This window comes from Manduca sexta, chromosome 7 (assembly GCF_014839805.1).
Source record: "Manduca sexta isolate Smith_Timp_Sample1 chromosome 7, JHU_Msex_v1.0, whole genome shotgun sequence".
Classification (NCBI taxonomy): Eukaryota; Metazoa; Arthropoda; class Insecta; order Lepidoptera; family Sphingidae; genus Manduca; species Manduca sexta.
Window position 1 is genome coordinate 8,291,108 of NC_051121.1, and position 16,792 is coordinate 8,307,899.

The window sequence follows — 16,792 nt, forward strand, 5'->3', positions numbered from 1 at the left end:
TTGAATTGGATCAGGGCAGAATGCCCGAGGGCCTTGAGGCGATGCTCCAAGAAATGGGCGTCGTCAAACAGGAAGATGTCAAACCTTTTTGAATTGTTTGATTATTTGTTGTTGATTTTTTGTTTGGTATCCTGGCAACATTGGCATGGAATAACAAAATAGTTTCTTTGCTAAACCAAAAATGGAAATTTCAGTTATATTTTGATTTGTTATTATATTCATTTTAAGATAAACCATATTTTTTTATGTAATATAAGAATTAAGATATGATCGCTTTAAGTAATTGTTTAAAAAACATAATATAGGATACGTATCGTCGTTGATTTGATCAATAAAAAAAAAATCTAGACATGTAGATAGCTTTAAGCCGAATATTTAGATTTAAGTTTGTATTGGAATGTAAACTGTATACGTGGGTCAATGTTGAGAATGACTAAATGGACGATAATATTGTCTTATAAGATATCTATGATGTGTTGAATAAACATTTTAACCAAATTATTATATACTTATATTGATATTTCGCCACCATAAAGTACCATCATCACATATATCGTAAGTATATTTAGCGCGTAAATTTCTTGGTAAAAATCAAACATTTCTTTTTCTTCTAAAGGAAAGGTGAGTCTTTCGGCTATACCGGTGGTTTATTGCAAGAACTCATTAACTGACAAATAAAAAGTATGAATTAAGCCACTTTTAGTTTTAGTTAATTTGTTTCGCCTATATTATCTTAGATATAATTATGTTAAAAGTAAAACACTATTCTTGAATATTTTTATTCTTAAAATCAAGTATGTTAAATATTATATTATGTTCAGGGCGTTATAAACTGTAATTGATGATTTTTTGCAATTAGTGAGTTCTTGCAGTAAACCGACGATACTTATCTTACGTTTGTTGAATGTTAAACATGTCGCTGGTTCACTATTACAAGGTTCTATGTTATATATGATGTGCAAATTGAGTTATATCACATGATTTTTTTATTCAGTGAAAATTTTCAATAAGATAAATAAAGTGGAATGGTGGATTTTTTTTTTATTTTTACCGACATAATTTTATTTCTTAAAACAATAACATCCTTGTCATAGTGAGCCTGCACTATATCTATGTATATTATGCACTTCAGGTTCATGCCACAAATAGCAATGTACCATAGTTGTAGTTCTATTCAATAAAATTGAAATAATGTATATTGATGTATGTATAAAAAAATCACACGGTACAAAATTGGTAGAAATATGTAACTCGAAAGTTTTACAATAATTAAGTGAATTTCTAATAAATAGTTAAGCTACTGGAGTAGGTGTGTGCCTCAAATAATTATAATATGCATCTTATTCGAGTAACATTATCTTCTTTCACTAATTCAGAGCCACTGCTGCGCCGTGTCGAATTTATTCCAATATAAATTAATTTGTACTTACATTTATCGAATATTCTTTAGTAAAAATACTTTTCTTCATAAAATAAAACTACGATAATTAAGACAGTGACTTTGCTAAAATTTTGTTAATAAATTCAATTAACGCAAAATCTTTTAATTCGTTATAATTTTTCTTATTTCATTAATCTTTGACTACCATGTTCGAAAGTGTAGTAAGTTAAAATGATATATTATATTGCCAAATTATTTAATACGAAATCACAATTCGGCTATAGAAAAACATTTTAAACTAAAAATTTAATTTAATTATAACACAGTATCTGTTCCATTTTGACCGGTGCATAATTTAATACACTTGAGAATATATTTTTTATTTATTTGGTTTTCCAGCAGACTTGAACACTACGATTATAATAATTTAGATATTATAACTTATAGCTATAATGTAAGCCCGAGTTAGGAAAACTCAACATGTATATAATTGAATCTAAAAATGACTTCTGCGCAGCAAATTAAACACAATATTTTTGGAGATGTTTAAATTTAATAAATATGGCAAACATGGTCTATCAATACAATAGAGAACAGATTTTCATTTTAATTAAGTGCATATCATTGAATTTTTTTTTTTTCATTCTGCTTTAGATTGTTTTTCTAAAATAAAAAAATATTTTTATCTCACGGCATTGTAGTCTCTAAGGATAGGTATAGCTCATTACGGTCTATACACAGTGTTAATTAGTCATTATCTAATTATAAACTTATTTATAGCGAGCTGTCTAAGACGGCGTACTCGTCAACAGAGTGATAAAATCATAGATATTGTCGTTTTGTAGTTAAGTCTTATATGTTATTCATTCGTCTTTCTATGACTTATAGCACAAATTAATTAATGAATGGTATAGCAGAGACCTGTATATAATTGGTAGTTTTGTCTCTGCTATTATATGTAGTTTAGTATAAAAACATTTACCTACACATTCAAATATTAGCTCTTATTTTACTTATCATGCTTGCTCGTCTGGCCACAGTAAAATACAGTCTGGTATATTTATGTATATTATAAAGTAGACAAAACTTCGCTTAAACGCATTTGATCTTCAATAATTCATAATGATTTAACATAGTGCACCCTTAATAAAATAATGACCTATTTTAAAATTGATAATTTGTGGCAGTCGTCAAAAAACTATTTTTTCTTTGCTACCATTTTTTTGAAGTTGCTATAAAATTGAACTCATTAAAGATAGGTAAAAAATGAAACCTATAGCATGAAAAAAAAGGAAAAAAACTAAAAGGTCGCAAATAGAAAATGGTTGTTTGACGATTTCTACAAATTGGCAATTTTGAAATGGTTCATTGTTTTATTAAAAGTGCGATAGACGCTCTTACAATACTACAGTTTTAATATTGTGAATCGTTCAATGTTTTTTTTATTTGATCTGTCTTTTCAACGCTTTGTACTATATTATGTATATAATAATTCTGCGTTCGTAACTTTGGCTACACAATCACACTGTTATTATTATAAGTATATACCTTCTATATATTTAAGGCTTATTTTTAGTTGTAACGAGTTTTTTCGTGCACTCCGCCGTTCAATTATTACTTTATTTTCAATTATTTTTTATTGCGTTAGGTGATAAGGTTTTTTTTAACTAGAGTATGCAAATCGACTACTATTATAAATAACGAAATATTTTAAGTTCAATTCTATGTTAAGTTTTGTCTACCATTTTGTGTGTACTTTCCGAAAATAATAATTCACATTTATTTCATTCAATACATTTTTAATAAAAATAATATGTATAATTTAATAAAAGTTCAAAATACTTATTTCGTTGGGAAAAAAAAATATCTCATTTTTTATAGTAATATTTAGATCCACCTGCGTCGTAATTTTCACTATGCGCGATTTTTTACTTTGTAGAATGAATATTCGTTCCGATACAATTTATTAAAACCATAGACCAAAAAGAATCTTTGCAATCGCGCACACCTTACACATTATTATACATAACCATTCATAAAATCAATAATCCATATACAATTTACAGTTAGGCTTAGTTTTAATTTAACAATATTTTTTTCTCCTTCCTTGGATCAATTATTAGGTATAGGTACGGATTTCGACCGGTAAAATTCTCGACAGTAAAAAAATATAATGGTAAATACTACTGGTGGTGTGTTGTACATATTCAGTCGCTACAACCACCTCTAATTGTTTTAAGAATTTCTATCAATATTATGTTTATAGAATGTGTATTGGATGTCTAAATCACCGTATACATAATTTAGAATATTTTGGGCAGCGAGTACCTATTTTGTAGTGTGACAATATGTGTAATATATAGGAGATTTTTACAATTATTAGGTATAGGTATGGTTTCGACCGACCCGACAACACTTATAATATAACGTTAATTACCACTGGTGGCGTGTTGTACATATTCAGTCGCCACAACCACCTCTAATTGTTTTAATTAGGTTAGGCTTATTTTTAGTTGACACCACATTTTGTTTGCGTACTTCCTGCGTTCAATTATTAGATTTTAATTTAGTTTATTGCTTTAGTTTATAGGATTTTGATGCTTTTTAATATGTGTTAGAATTTATTCGTTGTATTTCTGAAAAGGTTATACTATTTAAAGACTTGTTTCCTTTCTTTTTCCTAATCGCCATATATGTAACACTGTGGGGAATAAATAATAGTATTTTTTTTTATTAATAAGTTTATAAACAACGTTTTAAACTAATTGCAAAGTTGAATTTTAATTAAAATTTCCTTGGATCTTTAACTTCAACATATTTAAGGTTTGGTTTTAATTTATAACAAGTTTTTTCGTACTCCTGCGTTCAATTATTAATTGTTAATTTGTTTTCGTAGGTTAGGTTCATTTTTTCATTTTATCAACCAATTATTGATTTAGATTAGATATTTTTTATAAAATTTAATAACGGCAAAAAAGGCGTTGCAGCGTAATTTCTTTTAGTTTCATTTGCGTAAGGATTAAAACTATCTTTCTTGGATGCCGGATATGGATAATATCACGTTCATGAACAATATAAAAAATTAAAACATTTACATATTATATTTAATAAATTAGTGTTAGCTTTTTGTCATCTTTTGTCGGCAGTCCGCCTTAGATATTATTATTTTCGCTTGTCATTCTACACGTGTTTAAAAAAAACATTTTAAAAAGTCCTAGGATACTGTATATTATAAAATTGTATGTCGTATATTGTATATTTTGTAGGGAACAGGAACGCACAATACAATTTGAGATCTTTTAAATAGCAAAAAATTTTGATGCTTGATATTTTGACTCTCACTGTGACCAGTAAAATGTAGCTATTCAACTGTTCATGGGCAGGCGAGCTGTTTGCCAGCAGAAGTATGGCAAAAAAAAAATATAAACAACTCCACTTATTACGTAGGAAGGAGTTTCTGAATCTCTCGGTCTCCGAAGCTCGCCCCTGAGATCAAGAGCGGCACGATACCAACCAAACAAATTGTCGTACATACAGCAAGCGCCGAACAAACAGAGAGAAAATTCAAAAGGACCTCCCACTCAAACTGTACAATCCGCAGGCGCAGAATAACAGCCCCGCTAAAGTGTTTCAAAATCCCCACAAAGCCTTTGAATCGTGGTGGACATATAAAAAGTTTTTACGTACAGGAATACATAGAACTTCTCCGTTTATGTTTTAAAAAAAGTTTATTGACCAAACTCCTTTAATAAACATAAAAAAAAGTTTATTGTGTTGTTTCTGTACTCTCGGTGATAGAGTCGTATTGCATTTCGTTTTATGATGCGTTTATGTATTTTTTTTATTTTATATTTTCTATTGGTTTCTAGATTTCATAGTTTATGGTTTCTTATGTTCACGCGAATGTTAGACATTGACCTAAATTTATTTTTGGATTACAGCGAGATTTTTGTTAATTTTAAGTTACGTCAATTTCAGTTACCTTACATTTTTTGGAGATTATCCGTAATTAAAGTATACGGTAGAGTAAAATAATTGGTGGTTCTTAACTAGTGTAATAATCACAGGTGAAGTAAATAAATTGTTTTGTAATTATCATTTATATATGTACGTTATTAAATACTTGCATCTACACGGAATATAATGCGACACGAAAACATTCGAAAATACTTTATACAACCGAAGGGAAATCCACCTCAAATAGCAAGTAAGTTTAGATTAGACTTCATTTTCTCTTGGTAGGTATAAGGTCAGAAACTTTGCATATTACAATTTTATATTGAAACACCGACGGCCCCATTTTAACATTTATAACTAACTGTTTTCTATAGATGGTTTAGTTTTCATTTTCTGTCAGTCGCCACTCTATAACCAAAGATCGTTTATATACTATTCATTTAAAATACAATTGCGTGCGATATTAACATATTGGCTTTGAAGAATGGTGAAAAATTTCAAAAGGGATGCACGAATCTAATATGATACTGATAGTGTTGAATAGTAACTTATAGTTTTCATTTGTCAAATTAATAAATCGATAGGAATCGTGTTATAAGTACCGGTCACCACTGTGTTTGCGTGCAATTAAAAAAGGGCCTTACTCTACGAGTATGCCACACGTTATTCTGATATATTACAAGCACGCACTTCATCGCGTATAATATTACAATTTATATTGTCATACAGAATACCAGGGATGTTATGGATATGAAATTGCGGATATGGATACGGATATGGATATAGGAATAAAATTATATCGGATACGGTTACGGTTACGGATATGTAATTATTTCGGATTATCCGTTAGTTTCGGATAGTTTCGGTTACGGATATTAGATTAAAGTAAAATAAAAATATGAAACACAGTAGGGCGACCATTGCTAACTATGGTTTGTCGTCATCGTCGATTATTAATTATCGCTGAACTAATTGGGGGACATGGGTGTTCGGAAAACCTCTGAATTTTAATTTGATATGAAGTTTCAGTGAAGTAGTGCCACCTCCTCTCCGTGAGATTTTTTTTCACACTGTTTACATTTTGCAAAATTACCTTCAACTTTATCAAAAAATGACCAAATTAAAGTTGGTACATACTTTGGACGCATTTAGTCCTTATAAATCAATTTAGTACGAAACACACCACTATTCCTACACTTTATTAAATAAGTCTCCTGAATAAAAAAAAATACTATTTATGAATGATGTTATCTTATGACTAAAAAGTACAAACAATCTACATATACAAGATGGCGTGTGAGCGGTGAAACAAAAACCTGTCGAAACATATTATCCGTAACTTACCCGAAACTTTTTTAACGGATACGGTTGCGGTTATGGATATATTTTTATTTCGGATATCCGATAGTTTCGGTTACGGAGCTCCATAACATCTCTGCAGAATACCATACCACGCTAATTTCACAACGATAAAACACGGCCGCGTTCAGATTTTACGCTGTCGCAGAGAATAATTCGCCTGATAAGTTAAAACTATAGTAATACTTTGAAACACATTTTTTTATTTGAGTATAAATAGTAATAAGGTGTATTTTCATACACACGCATCTCCAAATCGATACATATAGATATGTATTTAGAAATAAGAATAATTAAGAATTTCTATCAATATTATGTTTATAAAATGTGTATTGGATCTCTAAATCACCGTATACATAATTTAGAATATATTGGGCAGCGAGTACCTATTTTGTAGTGTGACAATATGTGTAATGTATAGGAGATTTTTACAAATATTAGGTATAGGTATAGTTTCGACCGACCCGACAACACTTATAATATAACGTTAATTACCACTGGTGGCGTGTTGTACATATTCAGTCGCCACAACCACCTCTAATTGTTTTAATTAGGTTAGGCTTATTTTTAGTTGACACCACATTTTGTTTGCGTACTTCCTGCGTTCAATTATTAGATTTTAATTTAGTTTATTGCTTTAGTTTATAGGATTTTGATGCTTTTTAATATGTGTTAGAATTTATTCGTTGTATTTCTGAAAAGGTTATACTATTTAAAGACTTGTTTGCTTTCTTTTTCATAATAGCCATATATAACATTCTGGGGGATAAATTATAGTATTTTTTTTTATTAATATGTTTATAAACAACGTTTAAACGAATTGCAAACTTAATTTTAATTTAAAATACCTTGGATCTTTAATTTCAACACATTTAACGTTTGGTTTTAATTTATAACAAGTTCTTTCGTACTCCTGCGTTCAATTATTAGTTGTTAATTTGTTTTCGTAGGTTAGGTTCATTTTTTCATTTTATCAACCAATTATTGATTTAGATTAGATATTTTTTATAAAATTTAATAACGGCAAAAAAGGCGTTGCAGCGTAATTTCTTTTAGTTTCATTTGCGTAAGGATTAAAACTATCTTTCTTGGATGCCGGATGTGGATAATATCACGTTCATGCACAATATAAAAAATTAAAACATTTACATATTATATTTAATAAATTAGTGTAAGCTTTTTGTGATCTTTTGTCGGCAGTCCGCCTTAGATATTATTATTTTCGCTTGTCATTCTACACGTGTTTAAAAAAAAACATTTTAAAAAGTCCTAGGATACTGTATATTATAAAATTGTATGTCGTATATTGTATATTTTGGAGGGAACAGGAACGCACAATACAATTTGAGATCTTTTAAATAGCAAAAAATTTTGATGCTTGTTATTTTGACTCTCACTGTGACCAGTAAAATGTAGCTATTCAACTGTTCATGGGCAGGCGAGCTGTTTGCCAGCAGAAGTATGGCAAAAAAAAATATAAACAACTCCACTTATTACGTAGGAAGGAGTTTCTGAATCTCTCGGTCTCCGAAGCTCGCCCCTGAGATCAAGAGCGGCGCGATACCAACCAAACAAATTGCCGTACATACAGCAAGCGCAGAATAAACAGAGAGAAAATTCAAAAGGACCTCCCACTGAAACTGTACAATCCGCAGGCGCAGAATAACAGCCCCGCTAAAGTGTTTCAAAATCCCCACAAAGCCTTTGAATCGTGGTGGACATATAAAAAGTTTTTACGTACAGGAATACTTAGAACTTCTCCGTTTATGTTTTAAAAAAGTTTATTGACCAAGCTCCTTTAATAAACATAAAAAAAAGTTTATTGTGTTGTTTCTGTACTCTCGGTGATAGAGTCGTATTGCATTTCGTTTTATGATGCGTTTATGTATTTTTTTTATTTTATATTTTCTATTGGTTTCTAGATTTCATAGTTTATGGTTTCTTATGTTCACGCGAATGTTAGACATTGACCTAAATTTATTTTTGGATTACAGCGAGATTTTTGTTAATTTTAAGTTACGTCAATTTCAGTTACCTTACATTTTTTGGAGATTATCCGTAATTAAAGTATACGGTAGAGTAAAATAATTGGTGGTTCTTAACTAGTGTAATAATCACGGGTGAAGTAAATAAATTGTTTTGTAATTATCATTTATATATGTACGTTATTAAATACTTGCATCCACACGGAATATAATGCGACACGAAAACATTCGAAAATACTTTATACAACCGAAGGGAAATCCACCTCAAATAGCAAGTAAGTTTAGATTAGACTTCATTTTCTCTTGGTAGGTATAAGGTCAGAAACTTTGCATATTAGATTTTTTTATTAAAACACCGACGGCCCCATTATAACATTTATAACTAACTGTTTTCTATAGATGGTTTAGTTTTTATTTTCTGTCAGTCGCCACTCTATAACCAAAGATCGTTTATATGCTATTCATTTAAAATACAATTGCTTGCGATAATAACATATTGGATTTGAAGAATGGTGACAAATTTTATAATGGATGCACGAATCTGATATGTTACTATTAGTGTTGAATAGTAATTTATAGTTTTAATTTGTCAAGGTAATACATCGATAGTAATCGTGTTATAAGTACCGGTCGCCACGGTGTTTGCGTGCAATTAAATAAGGGCCTTTACGAGTGTGCCACACGTTATTCTGACATATTACAAGCACGCACTTCATCGCGTATAATATTACAATTTATATTGTCATACAGAATACCAGGGATGTTATGGATATGAAATTTCGGATATAGATACGGATATGGATATAGGAATAAAATTATATCGGATACGGTTACGGTTTCGGATATGTAATTATTTCGGATTATCCGTTAGTTTCGGATAGTTTCGGTTACGGATATTAGATTAAAGTAAAATAAAAATATAATGTCATACAGTAGGGCGACCATTGCTAACTATCGTTTTTCGTCATCGTCGATTATTAATTATCGATGAACTAATTGGGGGACATGGGTGTTCGGAAAACCTCTGAATTTTAATTTGATATGAAGTTTCAGTGAAGTAGTGCCACCTCCTCTCCGTGACATTATTTTATCACACTCTTTACATTTTGCAAAATTACCTTCAACATGATAAAAATATGTCCATATGAAAGTAAGTACATACTTTGGACGCATTTTGTCCTTAAAAATCAATTAAGTACGTAACACACCACTATTCCTTCACTTTATTAAATAACTACCTACTCCTAAATAAAAAAAAAAACTATTTATGAATGAGGTTATCTTATGACTAAAAAGTACAAACAATATACATATACAAGATGGCGTGTGAGCGGTGAAACAAAAACCTGTCGAAACATATTATCCGTAACATATCCGAAACTTTTGTAACGGATACGGTTGCGGTTATGGATATATTTTTATTTCGGATAACCGGTAGTTTCGGTTACGGAGCCCCATAACATCTCTGCAGAATACCATACCACGCTAATTTCACAACGATAACAGTTAATACGGTCGCGTTCAGATTTTACGCTGTCGCAGAGAATAAGGCGCCTGATAAGTTAAAACTATAGAATACTTTGAAACACATTTTTTTATTTGAGTATAAATAGTAATAAGGTGTATTTTCATACACATGCATTTCCATAACGATACATATAGATATGTATTTAGAAATAAGAATAATTAAGATTTCTATCAATATTAAGTTTATAGAATGTGTATTGGATCTCTAAATCACCGTATACATAATGTAGAATATATTGGGCAGCGAGTACCTATTTTGTAGTGTAACATGTGTATTTACGAATTAAATCACTGTGAAATGTATAGGAGATAGTGGTTTTAGATTTAAATAACATTTAAACATTAGAAATTTTAGAATATCATTGTAGAATGCACTATTTTGTCTGTGTGTATATTATTCTTTACAAATGTGTCTAGTTTTTAGAATGTTCTTTGCTCTTATGTGATAGCTTTCCATTGTTTATCAGCGAATTGGCCAATGTTCGGTAGTAATAGCAAGTAGCATCAACGCATGTTAACCGACTTACAAAAAGGGAGAAGTTCTCATTATAAATCAATAATCAGTAAAACGCAATTTTAGTATGAATGCCAAAATACTTTAAGGATCGCCTTACTAACAGTTAAGGAGGATGCCCAAATCTGTCTCACCATTTTAATTGAGTGTAAGTATGGTCTTGTGCAATTAATTATGATTTACGATATATTTTTAGAAATTACTATTACTCATTTAAAGAATTTCCGGGGCTAATTTTATTTTTAAATTTAATAAGACATTTTTTAATATATTAAACTAATTCTCTATATCTTCGGTGGCAACTAAACTCCCGTCAAAAGTGTAGCGTAGTGTAGTGATTGATACTGTTAAAATATCGAGATCCGTGAAAATCATTTTCTTTTCGTACGTCGCTAATAATACTAGTATTACCTTATTAAAAGATCAATATCGTATGGACTCAGTTGTATAATATATCATTCCTATATTATTATAGCGAAATATTACGAATGCGATGTTTTAATTTTCATTTTATTCATAACTAGCTTTAGCGCGTGGCTTCGCCCGCGTGACGGAGTTTTCCGGGATAAAAGTCCCACTATATATTTTCCCGGGATAGGAGCCTATAACCTTCCCAAGGTTTTATACTATCTCCATACCAAATTTTGCTTTCTTATACCACGTCTAATGTCACGTCCCGTTCCCGTGGGAACGGGATAAAAAGTATCCTATGTCCGTCTCCTGGTTCTAAGCTACCTCCCCACCAAATTTTAGCCAAATCGGTTCATCCGTTCTTGAGTTATAAATAGTGTAACCAACAACACTTTCTTTTATATATATAGATTTAGTAATTAATTAACTTACCCCCAATTTCTAGGTATTAGCTACATTTGTTCAAAACTAATTCTAAAATAGACATGAAAATATGTTATTGTACTAATACCCAACAATAGAAAAAAAAATTGTTGTTTTAGTTGAAGGTACGTTATTCCTTCTGTTTTGGGTGCATTTTTGACTATCATACAAAATAAATGATGTTTAACAGACTTCCATACAAAGATGGGCATTCTCCTTTCATCCAAAATCATGCACCGGCTTACGCGTTTACTTCTCATAAACATACAAATAACTTAAAATAAATATATTTATAATAAAAGGTTCATTGTAGTAAAAATGCCTCGCTTTTTGGAATCGATCGATAGTTTGAAAGAGATTAATATTGTCAAAAAGACTAACAATTATTGACAAGCCCGTCTTTGAACATCAGTCCGGTAAATGAAAAGAAGCGTTTTTCTTACGTATGTAAAATAAGCAAAATATATACAAAGCCAAAGAGGATAAATGTCTACAGTAGAGTTAGCAAAAACTACATAAACACGAAGGAGAGAGGCGCATGCCGTAGAGTGTAGTCGCTTCATGTGGTTTTTGATCTCCATAACAGCATTTTTATCATAATATATGATGTAGTTTTATTGCAATTTATTAATTCAACCTTATATAGTGTCATGCTATTATTAATTATTTTCTTTAGATTAACTTCTTCGGAATAAATTTATCAGAAGTTGTTTAACTTTAAAAAATTTAACTGAAATCAATTAAATAAGTTATATTAATTCTATAATTGGAGTTTTTAATTTTCGATGATGTGTTCAATATTGTCGAACTATTTCATTTGTGTTTCTGCTCCTGAGGCATCTATCCTCTATCCAGGCTGAGTTACTTATACTTACCTTGATGCCTCCTGTTTCAAAAACAATTGTTAACCGTATGTAATGAAAGAAATAATATGCATGATTAATGCATAAAAAACCGATGAAATAAAAAATCTACAACCCACTTATAAAACCAAAAAAAATCGAGCTTAATAAAATCCTAAATAATATTTTCGAAATTCACGTTCATTATAGGCTAATTGCTGGCTAGAATACATCGATGAGTGGACAAAACAAAATGTGATAGATTAAAAACACACTTAGTACGTTATATTCTGTTACCCATATAAATGCACTCAATCAAAATACGAACAAGCGTCTCAGATTATTGCAAGTATCTTCGGAATGCTATAAATTAATCCGTGTTTAGATATAAGACTAATATAAATATATACATTAGGGTTAGTTAAATAATTAACGAACTCCAATATCTATCGCACGTTGAAAACAAAAGTGGTATTATACAAAATTTGACGGTATTGAGTTGGAGCGACATTTGAAATCTGCTGAAAAACCACGTCATAATATCCAAAGATCCATTTCTTAATAGGTCACTTAGGGTATCACTAGATGTCACAAGTCTGTTCATACTTTTAAGTTTTGTGTTTGTTGGTTAAACATAAACTGACACTAATCCAGTTCGTGTCCAGTCGTCAGCGACAATAGGGTACCGGACTCATTTTTGTTCTTAACAATTATCAAATATTTACATAATATAAATTATAACACAGAAGAAATTATTAAAATCCGGTGAAAAATTAATAAGTATAAGTCTTTGAATTTCGGTGAAAGGGGTAATTAACAAGAAACAGAAAAGAGACGAAATACCCACATGTGACGTCATCAGGAATTACGACGCGTGCGAAAGAAAGAGATGAAGCGATATCCCTACATCGCGTCCACTTCTGCACATTACAATATTTTTAATAGAATTACTCGCTCATTTTTCAATCAATTTTTATGCAGTTTTCGCTGAAGTGCTTCTTTTTCGTATTAAAAGCCATTACATATAGAATAATGTACATAATCAAGCATAGGCCGGTCCCCTATTAATGTCGCTCTAACTCAATACCGTCAAATTTCGTATAATGCCACTTTTGTTTTGAACGTGCGATATCTAACCATGTATATATCTAATGCATAAGCATTAGTCAAATCTGACAGTCAGGGGACGGTTTATTACTTGTAGTTGATGTATTGATAGTCTAAATTAGCTATTAAGAAAGTCTCGGTAAATGGTAGCCTGATATAGCATAGTTTTGATGACCGTTAGACACAATCAGCTCAATCCCTTATCTAGGTATGATTGATGCCAGTTGGATAGTGTTGTATGTGGATTGATGTATCGATAGTGTAACATAGTATGTAAAACTGTCAGTTATTATTGCGGATTAGATTGATGCTATATTGAAAATCTAATGGTCATCATAGTTTAATGGACATAAGTTTCATTAACAGTAGAGCAATAAAATAAAGCTTTTCTTTTATCGTAGTTAAGTATTCAGTAGACTTTAAGTGGAATGTGTGTATTAATATTTGTGTAGTAGTTAGCTTGTTAAGGGTTAAATATATCAATATAAATGCGTTACGGATATTAAATGATATTCTCGATGTAAACAACTCAAAACTATCTTGCTTTAGTTCACTTATTAATATTTACTTTTCGATGTTTCAATTATTTCCAAAGATAGTTATTTCAGTCGTTCATAATTATTTATAACAATATCATTTAAGTGTATTTTTGTGAGCAACGTCCCGAATTTCTGTTAGCAATGCTCCACTTTTACGTTTTTATAAAGGATTTTTTAGTCATCTGATGACGATGAAAATTTATTGATGAATGAAATAAACCAAACAGGAATGACTGTTCTATCCACAAGAAATTGGTGTTTAACTGCATGGCTTTTCAAGTTATAATCTTTTTGATTAATAACTAACTGACGATTAAAAAAACAGTCTAGTATCAATATTGTTTTCTATTTATCGCCATTTTAGTATTACGTTATTGACATCCTTAGTAAATATTCTCAATATTGGCCCAAAGTATGCTTAATGTAAGTTCACTCTGTAAAATATTTTGCCGTATATAGCTTAAATATTATCTAAAAGGTAATTAATCTAGGGGTGTTTACGGCCGGAATCGGAACACAGTAATAGGTGATTCGTGCTTAAAGTATGCACAAGTTTGAATAAGATCATTATTTTTAGGTCTGACTGCGATGATGTTACTCCGAAATGTATATAAAAAGGAGACCAAAATTGAATATATTAGTGTAGAATGTTTTCTAGCAAGACATTTAAATATGATGTTATATGGACAAGTATATGTTTAGTATTAAAAATTACGAAGTTTAGTATAAAAGTGAAGGTATAGCAGGATAGAAACCAAATGCTTCTAGAATTACATAAACTTACTAATAGTTATTATTGATTATATTTCCCTAGAGTGAATGTCGTAATAATTATATTTAAATCTGAATTCATGTTTACTTGTAATGTATTTGCATTTACTTCCTTTAATTCGAAAGTTTATTTGTACATTGGCGTAAATTAACGGCAACATAAAGAGTGCGTTAGTATACATAATTGTTTTTATTTGCTATACTTACAGACAGTCATCGACTTACGTCGTTTCGATTTACGCGATTTCGCGTATTTCGAGAACCTAACATGCCGTAAGTACGAGTACTGCCTGCATTTAATCATATTTGATGCTCCGAATACTATATTTTTTTGTAAATTCAAATATTTAAATAATGTAAGGTAAAACATGTCCATGAAATATAAAAAACGATTTTAAAAATATGTTCTCTTTAAGGTTGCTTTTACATTGTCATTAAGATACTGAAATATATGTATGCTGTAGTATATGATATATATTAATTATAAATTAACCCGTATAATTAAGTACTTATGGGAGGACATTTTTAATACATTTGAAGTTTGTAGTGCGATTGGCAATAGCAGTTAATAAATCTTGTATTTGTTATAATTAGTGTGTGTAATAAATAATTTTAAGTATAAATTATTTTTCTTTGAATTTATTCTTCACCTGCTATTCAAACATAATTTTTATCTACTTTTCGATATAGGAATATCGGTCAGAAGCCCCCACACACCGAGGGACGCTCTCAGCGTCCCACCTTCCATGCTGCCGTCCATCCCGGGGGCACCACAATGTGCTATACACACAGGGTATACTTTATTTTCCGTACTGAATACTTTGGTGGAATTCCCCAAACGCCTCCAATTCTTAGGGCGGCAGCTCCTACGTCTTCTCTAGCGGCGGGAGGGATCCTCACATTCTCGAACTCACTCGGCATTCTCCTACGAGATGACCACCTCACAGAAGCGGACCACCGCACGCCAGGACTTCTGGCTACCGACCGACCATGGAAGCGGACACGGCCGGACCCAGTGTGTGCCTGCGATCTTTATCAAATCGTCCCCAGGACGTCAGGACGTTGAACGTTGCACTTGCTTTTACGTGATCTCCACGTGAGAACTTTTTGCCCCTCCGCCCATTCGTCAGTTTAGCGAATTAATATATGGTTTAAAACGATATGGTTTTAAGTCTATAATAAATATACTGGCCGCACAATTGCTTATCCTCTTTCACACTATTTTTTTTTTTATGGAAAATTGGGTTATTAAATTTTACATACACGAGTTCTGGTTTATTTTAAACAACATTAATTTTTAATAAACACGATTAATTGTGGCCTTATTTCTTATTCATTAAGTAACGTATAGAGTATATTAATCACAAGACAATTACTCAGCGAGCTTCAAGCGACATTCTTTATGAAAGCCTTAATTTATTTCAGACGAAGTAATTGCTTCATTGTTATAATGGATGTGACACCTTATGCCAAAGCAAGTGTGCACATAACAGAATATAATCTGCCGAAGATGTGTCGGAAATAATAATGCTGGATATATAAATGTTGGAGCCATGGGCACGGGGTTAGTTGCTATCAGCCTTTACCGGGTTCTGCATAAAAATAACTGATACAGGTATAAAGTTTTCTCTAGATGATTATAATAGTAGTGGAAGCGAAGGAGTTACTTCATAACGCGGGAACAACCAATACAAAAGATAACTACTAAATATTGATACACTAATTTATTAGAAACTAGCTGGCCCGACAAACATTGTCCTGTTTTAAACTGTCATAGTTCTGTCAATATATTGAAGAGGTCTCAGTCTTCTGTCTCATTCACACACTCACTTTTCTGAGATTTTAAATTTTTCTTATTATTTTTTTCATACATACTTTTTGCTAACTATAACGAACACATAAAAGAATTATCCAATTTCGTGCAGTCGTTTGAAAGTTATGCACGTAGAAAGATTTCGGTGATTAATTTTTATTTA

The 16,792-nt window shown here is 30.9% G+C and overlaps 1 protein-coding gene across 1 annotated transcript in view; it reads left to right on the plus strand.

The window, feature by feature from the left end:
* The window catches only part of LOC115441532 (REPTOR-binding partner), a 35,376-nt gene extending 26,172 nt beyond the window's left edge, over window positions 1-9,204 (plus strand). The window contains 1 exon segment of the mRNA XM_030166389.2: window positions 1-9,204. Within this exon segment, the coding sequence (XP_030022249.2) occupies window positions 1-92 (92 nt within the window). The 3' untranslated portion in view covers window positions 93-9,204.
* Window positions 9,205-16,792: the final 7,588 nt, after the last annotated feature.